We start from the raw sequence: 16,668 nt of genomic DNA on the forward strand, positions 1-16,668 counted from the left end.
TGGAAAAAAAGAGAATTGTGTACAAAAACTGAATTGATCTCGATGAAGTTTTTCCTTTTGGCGATTAGATGTCAGTGTTCCCTGAATTGAATCATTTGCATTCAAACTAATTATCATTTCGGTATCGTTCATTGAATATCTCGAATCCATAGTTAGAAACATCTTATCAACATACCTACATCATTATAAAATATAAGAACACTACTTTACTCTAATTTCCAAACATAAGGGTTAGGATATAAGCGCTAGCGCCACCTATTGTCATATTGTTTAAAATATTTAGAAGTGTGGAACATTCAGATTTTAATAAATAAAATGTGTAGTTAGATGGCGTCAATTATATCGATTTTAGATTTAAAATTAAATACAAACCCCAAACATTACTAAAACTTACCACAATACAAAAAAATTCAAAGGTCAGAATGTTTTTTTATTTATTTGAATCGTTAAGTTTTTTAAACTATAGAACGCAATGAATCCATGAATGGATCAATTCGAACAATTGAACGACATAATTACTATACTGAAATGTCAGTTGAACTATTAGTTGTCACATTTTTTTACATTTTTACTTTCTTCTACACCGATTATCTGGTCAACTTTCCATACTTACACGAAACTTTTGAAATCTAAGAAAAACATGGTGTACCCCCATTCTTACAGAACAGAGCACAGCGAGACAAAAACCACGAACTCTGTTTACGGGGAATACTACGAAGCTATGAAAAGCAAAAAAATCAAAATCCAGCCCGCTCTCTTAACTATACTGCAATTCATCGATTCCAACAGGATCGGCTTCATCGACGACCTGAAAGAAGCCGTCCAAATAAAGTCAGTTACTTCAAAGCTAGAGTACAGAAACGAAGTGAAGAAGATGATAAAGTTCACGGAAAGTTGGTTGAAAAAACTCGACATGAAATACGAATGCTTCAATATCGGGTTTTACGAGTTGGATGGAGAGAAAGTCAGGTTACCTCCTGTTATTCTAGCTTCTTTGGGAAATGATCCGAAGAAGAAGACCGTAAGTACAATTTTGGGTAATTATTCAGATTACGTGGTTCGCGTTTATAAAAAAAATATTGGACTTACGGTTGGCTCAATTTTTTCGGAAATTTCGGGTATAAAGCGTGTGGCAGTGAAGTTCGTTCCAAAATTGCTGAATTCGCACCAAAAAAACGTCTGGGTGGAGCACATGCGAAACGTCCAATTTCCCATGACTCTGGCCACTGTGGTTTGAACTTAAGAAAACCCACAAGAAAAGGTCTAACGGGGTCAAATAGCACGATCTCGGTGGCCAATTCACATCACCTCTACTTGAGAAGATCATGCCAACAAATAGCTCGTGCATAATATCCAATATGGCATGAGCTGTGTGGCATGTGGAGCAGTGCTGTTAAAAATACATGTCGTTGGTATCCAGAATATCCAATTCAGGCCAAAAGAAGTTGGGAATCATTAACCTATAGTACTCACCGTTGACAGTGATGGCCTGGCCAACGTCGTTCTCAGAGCAATATGAACCGCTGCTGCCGCCAGCCCAAAATCCACATCAAACAGTGACTTTTTCGAGATGCATTGGACGCTCTTGGATCTCATGTGGATTATTATCGTCCCAAATTCGACATTTCCTTTGTTCAACGTACCCACCCTTCCAGAAATGGTCAATGAAAATTAGGGTCAGTTGCCAACTGCTCCAGAACCCATTCAACGAACACACGTCGTTGTCTATAGTCGTTTTCCTTTAGTTCATCGAACAGTTGAATTTTTAAGTCAGGACGCAAGATTCGCCAAGTTGCACAGTCTCACAGACAGCGGTGATGTTTTTGATAGACCTTTCATTTTATCGATGTACGGGTGTTTTTCAAATGTATTCACCACATTGCGAATAGTCACTCGGTAGGTAAGAGGATTCAGTGGCGATTCTAAAACTTGAGGGCGAAGTGGGGGCACACCATAACTAGGCGCCAAGATTCAGTAGAAAGGCACAGGTATCTGAAGTAATACTATATTTCCCATTAAGAAAAGAAATAATATCACAAAACTCTAATAGAAGAATTATTTCATAAATAAAAAATGCACACTATCAAAAAGCCAGCATACAAAACAAAACATTTTATTACCTCTTGGAGAGTATCTGTATCTGTAGAGTAGGATGAGTGAGTGTAGATCCACAGCACTTAGGCCACATGTGACCCATTGTACATCCTTCCGAGGAGTGGTCCTCCTAGGTCATCGTCCATCCTGTCCTTTCCAGGAAGGTGGACAGATCACTAGGAGACATCTCCTTTATATCGGCAGGTGTAGGCTAAGACTCGCCGAACACACACTCTCTTTGGCAACCTTGAGGCTTGAGGTGTCTCACGGTGGCGTCCGCGAAGGTTTTGGAAGGTGCAGCGTCATTACTGTCGTTGCGCGGCCTCTTCAACCTTCTTGGGGTTCCCTCCGTGGAGGTGTACAAGTGAGGGAGCTTTCCTGCTGGGGCAGCCGGTTCCTTGCCTTTATTCGAGGAGGAGCTTTTGACGCCCGCCGCAGGAAGTGCCCTTGCTGTTGGAGGTGGAGTGGGGGAGAGGGGGTGCACTTAAAGTTGCTGCCACTCCTGCCTCTTCCGCTCTCTTTATCTTTTTGGCCTCGGCGTCGCAAATGCGCTTACGCCTTGGCCTTTGTATTACATCAGGAGGAGATTTGCTATGTCCAGCCTCTTTCCAAGCGGTAGATTGGGGTGGACATTTCTGTTCATTCCCAGCCACCGCCTTAGATTGAGGTGAGCACTTCTGTCCAGCCTCGGGATTGGTTTTTGTTTTTGTTGTTTCTGTTTTTGTGTTTGTTTCATTCATGTGTGTTCCCAGAGTAGAAAGGGAAGAGTTGGTCACCTTTGGCAGAGCCCCGCATTACTGGAGGTTTCGCACCCAGATCCCCAAGCTGATCGTTTGTGACCACTGCCATTCAGCTGTCGGCACGATTCCTTACACCTTAGCTTGGGTAGGCTGGTCCACGGTGGTATGGTTTGCAAAGGCTTTTGGGGAGTTTCAGTTCTCCACACCCTACTTATTTCTGCCACTGACCAGGAGTCCGACGACCCCGTCCGTAAGGCCACATTGGCTTCTCGGACAGGACCTCCAGTCCCCTGGCCGTTCACCTATCCGCCACCCCGGGACGCGCTCGATAGGAAGCCCAACCCACGGGCTCTTAGAGGGTAAACTAACCATTTACATACGCTGCGCTGTCCAAAAGTCGTTCTTTTAAGTTTGTACCAAGGAACGTAAAATTTTCTGTAATTGGAAACTGGAAAGTCTTGGAAGTCATCTGATAACGGTTGGCAAGGTCCGTTTATAATTAGTTGACTCACTTTTTCAGGGATCAAAATAGTATTTTTGAATATAAATGGGTCGGCGACAAAATTGAAATATCAATTATAATATGTAAAAACAAAATGTTTTTCCCACCTTTATTCGCAGCAGACATCTTATCAGAATGGTCTTGTTCTTGAGTACCTACTATCACTATCCAAATACGAATTTAAATCTACTTCCGTAAATGTTAAATCAGCAAAACCTAATGAAAAATCGGATTTTGTTCTTACTTTATAGGTTGATGTAGATGAAACATCAAAAAATGTTGACTCCGTACTAACCGTGCTCTCCGTAGTGTCAGATTTATTTGGAACCGATTCCTCTACACGACTTTGAGTTTGAACTAATTGTTCTTTTGTTTCTCTGTAAATGTATGTTTCCATAATGAATACGATTTCGCATCTTCAACTGAAAATTAAGAACTTACAAATTGAAAGTTTTACAAAAATTTAATTTTGTTTATAAGAATGTGATGTAGCGGCATATTTTAACTTCTTTTCGCGTAACTTTCGATAATCTGCTCGACAAACTGTTTATTCGTCAAAGTAACAATAACAAGCCAGACTACTACTACTGCTTCGAGTGCCACGCCGAGATACCTACAATCAATTTCCAATCATCTCTTAGAAAATGATCACATTCGCATTAAGGTACGTATTCACCAAAAAAGCGAGTACGAGCGAACATGAGCGAACACGAGCAAACATACACGAATGCTCGCTCATGCTCGCTGGTGCTCCCTTTTTCGGTGAATACGCACCTTAATATTCTACTTTGATCATTAGCAAACCAGTTAAAGTCCCACTCAACAACTAAAATGAAACTGAATTCACGCTTTCCGCACTATATCTTCCCAGAATGGAGTTCACACCATTAAAATCTAAAGGTGCGTATTCACCAAAAAAAGCGAGCTCGAGCGAGCATTCGTGTATGTTCGCTCGTGCTCGCTTTTTTGGTGAATACGCACCTTTAGACTGCGAGCGATATGGGATTCACAACTGATCGAGGCCGAGGTATTGAAAGCGAATGTTGCCACGTTTATTGGTTTTCCGTGTTATTTACCGAACAATATATTTGTGAAATATTTAAAATCGGAAGGGCGCTAAGAACAACACTTTGCAAAGGGCGGGGGGGGGGGGGAGCATGCTGCCCCTCTCGTGGCGCCGCCACTGAGAGGATTATGGAGACCGTAAAATTGTAGAAGTTCGGAACTCCCTTTACAGAAAAACAAAACAACTAGCACCTATCTTGCTATGGAGTGACAAGCATCTCATTTCAGGTCTGCGCATATCTTCACTTAGACGTTCCAGACCCTTCGGGCCAGCCGTGGGACACTGATCCTTGGACGTTGACGAACATCAAAAACGTTTTCTATGGAAGTGGAGCTGCTTGTGGTAAGGGCCCTCTGATGGCGTGGTTCCACGTCATCCAGGCTTTCAAAGACTCCAACATGACTCTGCCCGTCAACTTAAAGGTCGTCATCGAGTCTATGAACCATCAGAACTCTCAGGGTTTCGCCGATTTTGTCGCCACCAGGAGCCAAGATTTTTTCAACACTGTGGACTATGTGGTGGAATGTGATTCGGAATGGTTGGGTGACAAGTATCCCTGTATAATTTATGGCACGGTTGGTGAGTGTCGAGCTTTTCTGAGTGATTTAATCGAGTACTAATGGTACTCAGTAGGGCAACGAATCTAACTTTTCAACTATCGTATCTTTAACAGGGGCAATTTTTTGTAAGCAACAAATTCTCCTCATCATGGGATTTACATATAACTTAAATCTCAATTGATCTGATTTGAATGACATTTTCAATGATTTGTTTTCAGAACACTGTGTACATCAGGAGTAAATTTTTCATACTGATGTTATTGTGTTGATGTTGTTTGTATCATATACCTACTCTTCTGGCAAGGTCCACTTCGGGAAGGGTAGCTTGTAAAATCCTCCAAAGCACGTTGGACGTTGTTCACAGTTGGTGCCTGAGGGAGCAGATGTCTGTCAACCCCAGCAAAACTGTGTTAATCCCCTTCACCAAGAGAAGGAAATTGGACGATCTAACGCCACTTTTCCTCAATGGTGGTCATTCCATTTGGAACGGAGGTGAAATATCTTGGCATTGTCCTTGATAAAAGACTCACCTGGAACGCTCACATGGAAAAAGTTTTACACAAAGCCAGAATGTCTCTATGGACATGTCAAAGGATTTGTTTGGGTTTAGGTCCCAAACAAATCCATTGGATTTATGTGATGATTGTCAGACCAATGATCACGTATGGTGCAATTGCTTGGTGGCCGAAGGCTTTACAGAAAAAGGCCCGAGCGAAGCTCTCTGGCTTACAGAGACAGGCTTGTCTGGCTATCAGTGGTGCCATCAGTAGCACACCGTCAGCGGCCATGGAGATCCTTCTAGATCTACCTCCTCTACACATTTTTCTGGAAAGAGAGGCTAGATGGACTGCATACAGACTTGTGCACATTGCCAATTGCACAAATCAATTCAATGCAGAGTGCAACAGACTGTTGGTTGACATTGGAAGTCACAGCATTCTGGAAATGACCTCTGACTTTATGCCTCCAACTGTCAACTACGAACTGCCTCATAAAGTACTATTTCCGAGTAGAGAGGACAGGATCCTGGGGGAGAAGGAAATATTAAGAGCAGATAGTTGTTGGTTCACAGATGGATCAAAAACACCTTCCGGTTCTGGTGCAGGTGTTTTCAGTCGCAGACCCAGGACAGAGTTATATTCCCGCCTAGGAACTTATGTGACTGTATTTCAAGCGGAAATTTACGCTATTGAATTGTGTACGGAGAGATTGGATAAATCCAACCTCACTCACAAGTCAATAAAAATATTCTCGGACAGTCAAGCGGCGTTGGAAGCTCTTGGCTCCCACCGAGCAACGTCTAAATTGGTAGCAAACTGCCAAAACAGACTCTCCTCGGTAGGAAGACTAAACAGATTGCCTCTGGTCTGGATTCCTGGCCATACTGGCCTGGAAGGCAATGAATCTGCTGACTCTCTTGCAAAGGAGGGTGCTGCAAGCGGCTTCATTGGACCAGAACCTGTCATTGGCATCGCTTTGGGCTTTGCCAAACACTTAACACCTGGATGGCAAAAAGAGTTATGGACTTCTGGCAGAATCTTCCAGCATTGGCTCTAACAGGCCAATCTTACAGGTCACTGTCATTTGAATCATCACATGCAGAGACTTGGACTGTCGGAAGACAGTGTGTGTCGCCTCTGTCTGGTAAATGATGAAACTGCATTGCATATACTTTGTGCCTGCCCCGCTGGAGACCGAATCAGGTGCTTTGAGTTCGGCAGATCCGTACTCGCACCATCTGACCTGAAAGAACACTCACCATACAAACTAATCGGCTTCGTTAAGAAGCTGTTTTTTTTGTCCGAGTGTGAATAGGTGTGAGCCACAATAAACCCTTATGGGTTGCGGTGGAGGGTCGAATAGACCCACTCACTTTAGACCTACCTACCTACCTACTCTTCTATTTCACAATAGAACAAAAAATATATTATGGTTTGAATTGATTAATTTCAATATATTTTTGTTTATATCTTATGAAACATATTTTTAACAATGCCTTTGAAATAAAATTGTCTCCTACTGTTTTCATATGAGTCTTACAATCAGTTGATTCGTTGCAGGAATTTTGCATTTTCAAGTCACAATCGAGAAAAGTGAGAATTCCAAAACAGAAATTAAGGATGATATGGAGAATATATTCAAAGCTTTGGTTAACGAGGAGGGTACCCTCAAAATAAAAGGTTTCTATGATTATGTCGAGCAGATTACTCCAGATGAGGAAAAAATTTACGAAAACATCCAGGAATTCGATCCTGCTGAGATACGGTAAGCTTGAAATTGATTTTGATCCTGTTGAGATACAGTGACCTCGTTATCATTTTTGATCCTCCTGAGATAAATTTTGATTCTGCTGAGATTTGGTAAGCATGTAATTGATTCTGATTTTGCTGAGATTTGGTAAGCTTTTAATTGATTTTGATTCTGATGAGATACGGTCAGATTATAATTAATTTTGATCTTGCTGAGATACAGAAAACTTGTAATTGATTTTTATTCTGCTGAAATACGGTATGCTTGTGATTAATTTTGAACCTCTTAAGGAATGGTAAGCTTGTAATTAATTTTGATCCTGCTGGGATACGATAACCTTGTAATTGATACGAGATGCTGAGATACGATAAGCTTTCAATTAATTTTGATTCTGCTGAGATAGGGCAAGCTTGTAATGCATTTTGATCCTGCTGAGATACGGTAACCTTGTAGGTAATTGATTTTTTATTCTGCTGAGATATAACAAGCTTGTAATTAATTTTCATTCTTCTGAGATATGGTGAGATTTTGATCCTGCTGAGATATGGCAAGCTTGTAATTGGTTTTGATCCTGATGAGATACGGTAAGCTTGTGAATAATATCGATCCTGCTGAGATATGGTAAGCTTGTAATCGATGTGATCGCTTTTGATACGTGATCATTTGGTTGAAGAAATTCTAGCTTTGCATTGTTCTTTGAGAAGCTTTCGAGACTTCCATGTTATTTTTTCATTCATTCGAATGAAATATAAGAAAAAAATCATTATTCATCGAAATATTGACCTAATTTCGAATGTACCAATTTCAGAGAGTCTCTGCCTCCTCACAAAAGATCTTGGGACAAAGTGAAACTCCTCATGAGTTTCTGGAGACTTCCGTCGATATATGTAGACGATATCGAGGAATGCATCTGCGATAAAAAAGACTTTTTGATAATCAAGAGGAATTTCATCATCAAAATCGTCCCCAAGCAAGTGTGCGATAGAGTCGACAAGCTCACCAGGCAACACATCCAAAATTCTGCCAAAAAACTGAACATCGAAAACAAAGTAACGTGTAAGCTGGTCGCATCGACTAGACCATGGTATGAAAATTATAGATCGCCAAGCTTTGCGGCTGCTAGAAAAGCTTTCATACAGGTGAGGGGACAATATTTGCAGAGAAATTTTACTTCGAAAGTGAAAACAAATAAGAATGTGACCATGACTCTTAAGAATGGCGTCGTTTATCATTCGAGCGAGCAACGACCATTTCTCGATGGTTACATACTATACTTTTTCTATAACTCAAACAAGAATATTTCATCTAAGCAAACTACAAGCAACCTAAAAATGGCATAAACATGTTTTCTACTATCTGTTTCAATTAATTAAAGATAATGAGTGATTTTTTTTACTGGTATCTTTTTGGCAACACTGTTTTTGACAGATCACGCGTGAATCGTGTCTTGCGTGTCATTGTCAAACTTGTTCAGTTTGGTCTATAATTTAATCATGAATCGACTTACGAATGAAAACGCTTGCAAATTATTTAATTTTATTATCAAAATTCATGCTCGGTGAAGAAAGTGCATCGTGCACTCCGTCGTGCAGTTTCGTCGGCCTACTGAGGGAGTTATTCGGAAGTTTTAGACTAAATTTCGGACCCAGTTCACATTATTGGACATTAAACCACCAACACGCATACGTAGAGTGAGGACCGAAGAAAATATTGCGGCTGTATCCGCCAGTGTTCGTGATGACCGTGAAATGTCGATTCGCCGCCGTTCGCAGCAATTGGGCCTCTGTTACTCCACTACGTGGAAAATTTTGCGAAAGGATTTGGGTGTAAAACTCATTTCTGGTTGAATGGATACGTTAACAAGGAAAATTGCCGTAACTGAATGAAGACCAGCCACAAGCATTGCAAGAGCTACCGATGCATCCCGAAAAAGTCACTGTTTGGTGTGGATTATGGGTCGGTGGCATCATAGGGCCGTACTTCTTCAAAGACGATAATGGCCGGATTGTTACTGTGAATGGCGAGCGCTACCGTGTGATGATTGACGACTTTTTATTGCTCAAAATGGAAGAATTTGACATGCCTGACATGTGGTTTCAATAAGACGGTGCCACATGCCACAAGGCACGCGAAACAATTGCCCAATTGAGGGCCGCCTTCGGTAAACAGTTTATGTTACGTTTGCCGGCCAGTCAATTGGCCGCCTAGATCTTGTGATTTAACTCCTTTGGATTATTTCTTATGGGGTCATAGTAAGGCTCGTGTCTACAGGGATAAACCAGCAACGACTGACGCTTTGGAAGCCAATATTGAAGCATTTATACGTGAAATACCGGTCGATATGTTAGAGAGAGTGTGCCAAAATTGGACCTTGCGCAAGGACCATCTAAAGCAGAGCCGCAAACAACATTTGCATGAAATCATCTTCAAATATTGAATTATATTAATCGTTCTATCGATTCCAATAAAGAGATCATCAATTTTTTCAAATTTTTTGTGTTGTTTTGAAAATCAAATCCTATACCTTCTAAAAAATCACCCGTTAGTTAGAAAATTGACTGAAAGAAAAATTAATTTGCGCTCGAGAGCACACGAGATTTTAGAGTTTTTAATTCAATTTGAGAGACATTTTTGACAAATGTCACTATTTTTCCCACGTTGTAGATTTCTGTTGATATACTGATGGTCTGACAAGTTCGTAGACTAACACACAGATGACGCTACTAGTAGCAAATACATATATTATTTTTAGGTAACTCTAACCTAACATTTTGAGTGAGGAAACTGTTATTAGCACAAAACAGCCTGTTTTGTGGCTGTTTTGTGGTTATTAGTCTGAAGAAAATGGATAAAAAGGAATTTCGTGTGTTGCTAAAGCATTGCTTTTTGGCGAATTAGGAATAAGTGATAATCAATGAACATCGAGTGCTAAGTAACAAGAAATGAGTGATTATTAATGAGTAATGAGAAATGAGTAATGAATACTGATAATTGAGTAATGGGCAATGATTAAAAATGTATGTAAATATCTTTTGATTTGGAATCCATCTTTCTTTTCGAGATATTTTATATGGTTGAAAAACATCCAAAATAAGAGACTAATGACCATGTAGTCGAATTCATTAATACCATAAAATATCTTTTGCGAGTTCACTAGAAAATTCAAATGAAAGGACAACAGGAGTATTTTCTAGATTAAATTGAGTTGTTCATAGGATATCGAGATATTTTCTTTATTTCTCAGATATACAAAGAAGATCCGAACTTGATACGCGAGGACCGCGGAAGAGAAACTGCGACAATATTTGATAACGTCCTTGAAAAGAATATGATTATCCTTCCATTGTGCTCCAAAGGAACTAATTCTGGAGAAGCTAACGAGCATATTTCCAGCAGAAATTACTTCGAAGGGACCAAAGTCATTGCTGCATACTTGTTCCAGATAGCTCAAACGAGAGAGGAGTAGAAGAGATTCAAACCCAGGGATTTATTTATAGATTTATCAGTTATAGATATAAAGGAACAATATGTGTAATTTATATTTTTTTAAATGTTTATTTTTGAAATGCCTTTTTTCTTTTAGGTGGCTCAGATTGTTTTGAGTGACATATGTTTGTTCTAGAATTTGGTAGATAAAAAGTCAGTTCATTTCTAGAATTGATTGGTGGAACATGAAAGTTGAAGTGGGAGAGTAGTTCGGGACAGTCAATCAGATTATTCACTAGTTTATAAATGAAAATTATAGAGTAGTAGGTTCTTCGGTTTAGAAGGGATAATAGATTAAATTTATTCAGTAGTAATCTGTTGTCGATGCCTTGTTCAGGGTAAACTCCTTCTAGCTTGTAAGTAATATATTTCATGAAGCCTCTTTGTATAGACTCGATTTTGTTTACGTGGACATTGTATATGGATGACCATATAAAGGAGGCATATTCCAGCCGAGATTCGACGTTTGCATTGAAAAGAGTTAAAAAACTGTCTCTGCTACGAAAGTTCTTACAGTTACGATAAATGAGCCCTAGCATCCGTTTGGCTGAGCATGTTATTGTGTCATAGTGAATGGAGAAACTCAGTTTAGGGTCAAATGTGACACTAAGATCCCTTTGATCAGTGCTTATTTGAAATATCCATGATGGTGATTGGGGGCAAGTTTTATAATCGTAGAGATGTAGTTACACTTTTTGATCTGTGTGAATACTTCCCATATGGGGATGTTAGAACCCCGTTTGTTATGATTACGGATGATATACACTCGTGTAAACGTAGTGTTTGCGAATGCTCTTTTATGTTTGTTGTTAAACAAGAATCGACTGGTAAAATGAGATAAAACACTTTTTTAAATTCTCGAATTTGTCGACTGCCCGTCTCATGAATGCCATTAAAACGAAATGCGGAGGGTGTTATGGGATAGTTAATACGACGGGCGGACTGGCAATGCGCTGTATATAATTATGATCTCGTACCCGTGGAGATATCTGGTCACGATTGTGTTAAGTATAGTGTTTTGGTACACCAATAAGCTGAAGAGCGGACCATCAGGGCAAAGGATGTGGCTAGTACCGCGAGAGAGCCCATTGTGTGGTTTGTGCGGATACTGTATCGACTGGTACTTTATTGGACTTTTTGATGAGAGAATATACGGGGTGTGGAGAGATGAAGTTGAATTGTTCGCGTGTTAAGCGAACATTAGAACAGTAGAAGGTTTGGTTTCAATAGAAATCTTGGAATAGCTATTTGTATAACAAGGGAGGAAAGTGTTACTTTTCCTCCCGAGAATGAAGTTTACTGCCCGACGCGTAGCGGAGGGCAGTAATCATTCAAGGGAGGAAAATTCACTTTACCCCCATGTTATACATATGATTTTTCCGCCTCCCTCAAATTTTTAAATAATTTATTTATGAAACTACCAAAAAATAATTTATTTATGAAACTTACTAAGAAAATTTATTAAAGAACTAAAACTGAGAAGTAGGTACGGTATAACTCATAGGGACGGTATTTTCATACTTGCATCCTACATATTATTTTTAATTTCTGCTAGAGTAATTATTTATAGTGATGTTAAACGTTCAGTTTTGAGCAGTGGTTATTTGAATACCACTAGAACTGAGAGCTGGATCCAACACAGTTTTCGTGATATTTTCACTAACTATATTATTATACAGCTGGTATCCCTCGGAAATACTCGTACTTGGCTGATTACAATCAGTTTCATTAACTTTGGTGACTCCCATAGTTAGGTTCGAAATTTTTTGCTTTTTTGCAAGAGATTGCTGCACATATCCTTCAGCGATATTTGTAGACTTCCAACCTCCGTGTTGCTTTAAAGTAAGAATGTCTCCTCCAGAATTTGCAAATAAACTTGCCGAGGTAAACAATATAAAAATGTAAAACATAAACTAATACGCTACGGAATGTTTCTGCAGCACACAACTATATAACATTATGAAATACTTTAGGATAAAGAATTAAAATTAAACTTGTTATACCTTATGTAAACAATTACCAACTTAAATTATTCAATGATTGTTTAAAACGATCATAAGAGACACCAAAAATACTGAGGTTTTTGTAATCTACTAACTTTAGGGTTCTTTTCAAGGGTGTATGTTTGCCATAATTTGTATGATGGAAGGGTTTATGAAATAAATGGCTGTGTCTAAGATTCATGTTTGGAACATGAATGTTGACAGATTCAAGTAATTCAGGACAAGTTATTAGTCCATTAAGCAGCTTGAATGCATAGCATAGATCTGAATGAATTCTTCTGGTTTGCAATAGTTTAAGCCCCATTTCTTGTAATATACTTACTCGAATAATCATGGTACTGTATTTGAAGACCCAACTTGAGAGAACAAAATCTCAGAAATTTATTTTACACTCTTTCTAGAGACACACAGTGCACATTGTAAAATGGTGACCAAATGATACATGTATATTCTAACTTAGACACCTCTAGAGCTAAATAAATCCTTTTTAATGCTTCAATGGAAAATCCTGAACAATGACGTAAAATAACACCCAGTGTTTTGGATGATTTCACGCTCACTTGGTTCATATGGTTTACAAATTTGAGTTGTTCGTCAAAAATGACCCCAAATTTTTTATAGAGGAAGTGTATTCTAAGTGCTGTTTATTCATGTTATTAAAATAAACATTTCAATTTGAATTTTGAAACTAATCTAATGTGAATGATGAATTTGATGATTTTCAACAAGTTTGTTAATATCAGGCTGGAATTTACTCAAAAACAGCCGTAAGTCACCGCGTTCCAATTTTAAAATGTCCTGGAATCGTTCTGCGAAATCACTGTTGAGGTTCTCCAAATGTTGGCAGTAAACAAGCAAGTCGTCGATGTTGAAGCATACTGCTGACAAATTAGGGAAATTGCGAAACTCACGTCTGCCGATATTATTCTTGTATAAGAGCAATTTGGCTACAAAAGCAGCGATGACATTTTTTGTTTCAATCAAATTCAAGTCGTCACCTTGAAGTTGGAGATCGACATCATTAAATAATTTATACAGGTCTGTCAAGTACGCATTATCATTCTTTGAAGTGATGAGGTTGTCGTGCAATTCTTTGTCTTTGTTTTCCAAGAACTCTATTACAGAGTCAAATAGATTGTAAAATCAACTCAGGCAGTTACCTCTAGATAACCAACGTACTTCTGTGTGAACTAGCAATCGGTTGAAATCTTCATCATTAGCAACACAAAGCTGATTAATCAATCTGTCATTTAAAGAGCTGTTTCGGATTTTATTGACTGCTTTGATGAAATCAAATCGAAACAAATTTGTCTTTTTGATTCACAAGAATACTAAAAGATTTAAACTTTTCAAATGATATTACTTATAAATAAATCGATGTTCCTATGAAAGCAGTTGTTTCGAGAGAGTTTTTTCTGCCAGTTTGTGACTGAAAGTTACTTCTCTGCATGATCTAGACATCTTTGTAGGAAATTTATTTTGAAACGAATTGCTTTCTTCCTTACTTTGAAAGAATCCCACAGTTTTTTGTATAAAGATTGAGAAGTAGAAAGCCGTAACCTTTCTTTTCGAAAAATTAATCTCTCCTGAAAATAGGCCCTTTTCAATTAATATTTTATGAAGTTTCTTGAATTATCTTCCTTCGGACGACGGCACAAAACAAAAGTCATTAAAACTATTAAAATTATAATAATCCACGGTCTACTTATTCATTTCGCCAAACGGTGAGCGCGCAAGACCTTTTACTTGGCAGATACATTTAATATAATTTCATTTTCGAAAAAATAATTCACCTGATCGAAAAAGATTACTCGGCAAATTATTACCAATAATACTAGTCATCTTGTTTCAGAACAATCTTCTCAACCGTTGCCGTATAATTTATTGGAGCACTAAATTCTCAAAAGTTAATATTCATTACCTACTTTCCCGTTTAGCATTGTAGTAAATATTCTGTATCGAATGTTTAATATCGAATAGAAGCAGAGGCGGGGAATTTCACTTCGAACGAATATATTGTTTGTTCCACTAAATATTATCAACTTATCAAATTTTATTGGTGGAGGTTGTGAAAATTCATGTTTTCTCATCTACACTTTTTCCAGTGGGTGTTCCATAATTCATCAACAAATATAAGTTTTTGTCTTCAATTTTTCAATTGTCACTAATACATACTATATAATGAAGCCATATGTTGCTGAGATTGGATAAAAGCAATGTAGGTATATCGTTTTATACCGTTTGATTCCTATGACATAAGACACAACCTACTAATAATGTCTGTTGAAAACAAAAACCGCCTCTGATGGGTTCCATATTTCAATTGATTGAACCAAAAACACTAAGAAAGGACACCATATACCTATGATACATGAAATCAGACTCCAAAAACAAAGCACTCATGATCTAACACCAGGCAGCGTTGTTTTGGTCTTATCAGCACTCGAAGCTGACAGCTGACACTTGAATAATTGAATGCACAGTCAAGACGTTATGGTCTTAGTAGCTGAGGCCATTACATGATGAAAGAGAAGAAGACTATTTTTGGATATTTTCATTCATATCTGAAACCATATAACCTCCAATATCTTGAAACCGAAAGTCTCGACTGTCTCGAGTATTAAAAACTATATGGAACAAATTACAGTGGAAATGGAAGATAGTTCATCTGATTGTAGCTTGGGCGAAAGAGCTACCCCAGTTGAAATTTACGGGAACGGGACATGTTCAAAAAAATACAAAAATTCTCGAAAACCAACTTTCTCTCAAAATTAGGGTCAGTTGTCAACTGATCGAGCCGATTCAGCGAACACACCCCGTTGTCCATGATCGTTCACCTTCAGTTCCTGAGTCAGTTGAATTTTGTATGGGAGCAGGATAAATGACAACTAATTTGACAGATGTAACTTCAACAAGATGGCCGTTACCAATGGGCTTGTTTCATGATTTTTGGTTTATAGTTCACTTGACAGAAATTTTAAATTGAAAAACAGTGCACTTTGTTTCATCTCTCTAAATACCGTAGTTTTCCCGCAATTAATTATTAAAATTCGAATGTGGTAGGGTGGGTGACGTCACGACCCTATTACCGCTTCTTGTTCGATCGACCAATAGAAACAATAAAAATAATCAACATTGCCAATTCGTAAAATTTACGGGGCCTATAATTATCAATTTCATAATGGAAGTGTATATGAACCCGTTGACGTTTCAATTAATGAAAAATTCGCCACATGGAATAAAATGTTTACGATAGATCATGTTTGAAAATAAGTTCTATATCTAAAATCAGTACACAAATTCGACAGATCACAAAATATTTACCTAAACTATGATTTTATGCATTGCTTAATAATATACAGTTTTGAAAATCAAAAAATATAGCAAACTGGATTTAGGAATCATTTCATATATTCAATTCATTCTACAATCCTTAATATGTACAATTGCTATTTATTTAAAAAAAAGATTCCTACATACTTAACTCTTTCTAATATAGCTACTAAATTCAAGCGTTATAGGCTCGCTTGGGTGATTTGTTGAATCTTCCAAAACTTGAGAGGAAGGTTGAATGAGGTCAAGTACAGACAGAGTTGATTGTACTCGAACTGATCCAACAAAAGGTTCTGAGTTAATACCATTAATCATATGATAAAATTCAATAAAGTAAAGTGTATCATACTTTCAGGGACAGTATTAACTCCAGATAATACTTTCTGTGGAGAATACTTGAAGTTGAAATAAAAAACTGTGTCATTAAATTCAATATTTTCGTCTCCCTTTCATTTACAGTCACTTTTTGAATGATTTCTATAAAGTCTTGGAAGAGTAGAAGGATTGTAGTTATTTCTTTTAAATACTTTCACCCATTTTTTTCTCATCATTTTATCCTTTGGGAACCTAAACTCATTATATGAAATAACTCATTTTTAAACCATTGCGTTTTCTGTTTTCTTGTGCCTTTCCG

General features: G+C 38.1%; 1 protein-coding gene across 1 annotated transcript; it reads left to right on the forward strand.

Moving 5' to 3' along the window:
• The first annotated feature begins 514 nt into the window (after positions 1 to 514).
• LOC111509700 (cytosolic non-specific dipeptidase) lies at positions 515 to 10,767 on the forward strand. The gene is made up of 5 exons (XM_023165497.2): positions 515 to 1,021; positions 4,630 to 4,981; positions 7,023 to 7,227; positions 8,021 to 8,351; positions 10,457 to 10,767. Exons 1-5 carry the CDS (start codon positions 641 to 643, stop codon positions 10,676 to 10,678), a joined length of 1,491 nt encoding a protein of 496 aa, XP_023021265.2. The 5' UTR covers positions 515 to 640; the 3' UTR covers positions 10,679 to 10,767.
• The last annotated feature ends 5,901 nt before the right edge of the window (positions 10,768 to 16,668 follow it).

The sequence above is a fragment of the Leptinotarsa decemlineata genome, unplaced genomic scaffold (genome assembly GCF_025532065.1).
Source record: "Leptinotarsa decemlineata unplaced genomic scaffold, Ldec_3_MD MMD2_tig00001064_RagTag_RagTag, whole genome shotgun sequence".
Taxonomy (NCBI): domain Eukaryota; kingdom Metazoa; phylum Arthropoda; class Insecta; order Coleoptera; family Chrysomelidae; genus Leptinotarsa; species Leptinotarsa decemlineata.

Excerpts from the sequence above, each read along its gene's own strand:
- LOC111509700 (XM_023165497.2), top strand. The coding sequence starts at position 641 with ATGGTGTACCCCCATTCTTACAGAACAGAGCACAGCGAGACAAAAACC. Across the intron at positions 1,022-4,629 it reads ATGATCCGAAGAAGAAGACC|GTCTGCGCATATCTTCACTT; the intron begins GTAAGTACAATT and ends ATCTCATTTCAG. Across the intron at positions 4,982-7,022 it reads TATAATTTATGGCACGGTTG|GAATTTTGCATTTTCAAGTC; the intron begins GTGAGTGTCGAG and ends GATTCGTTGCAG.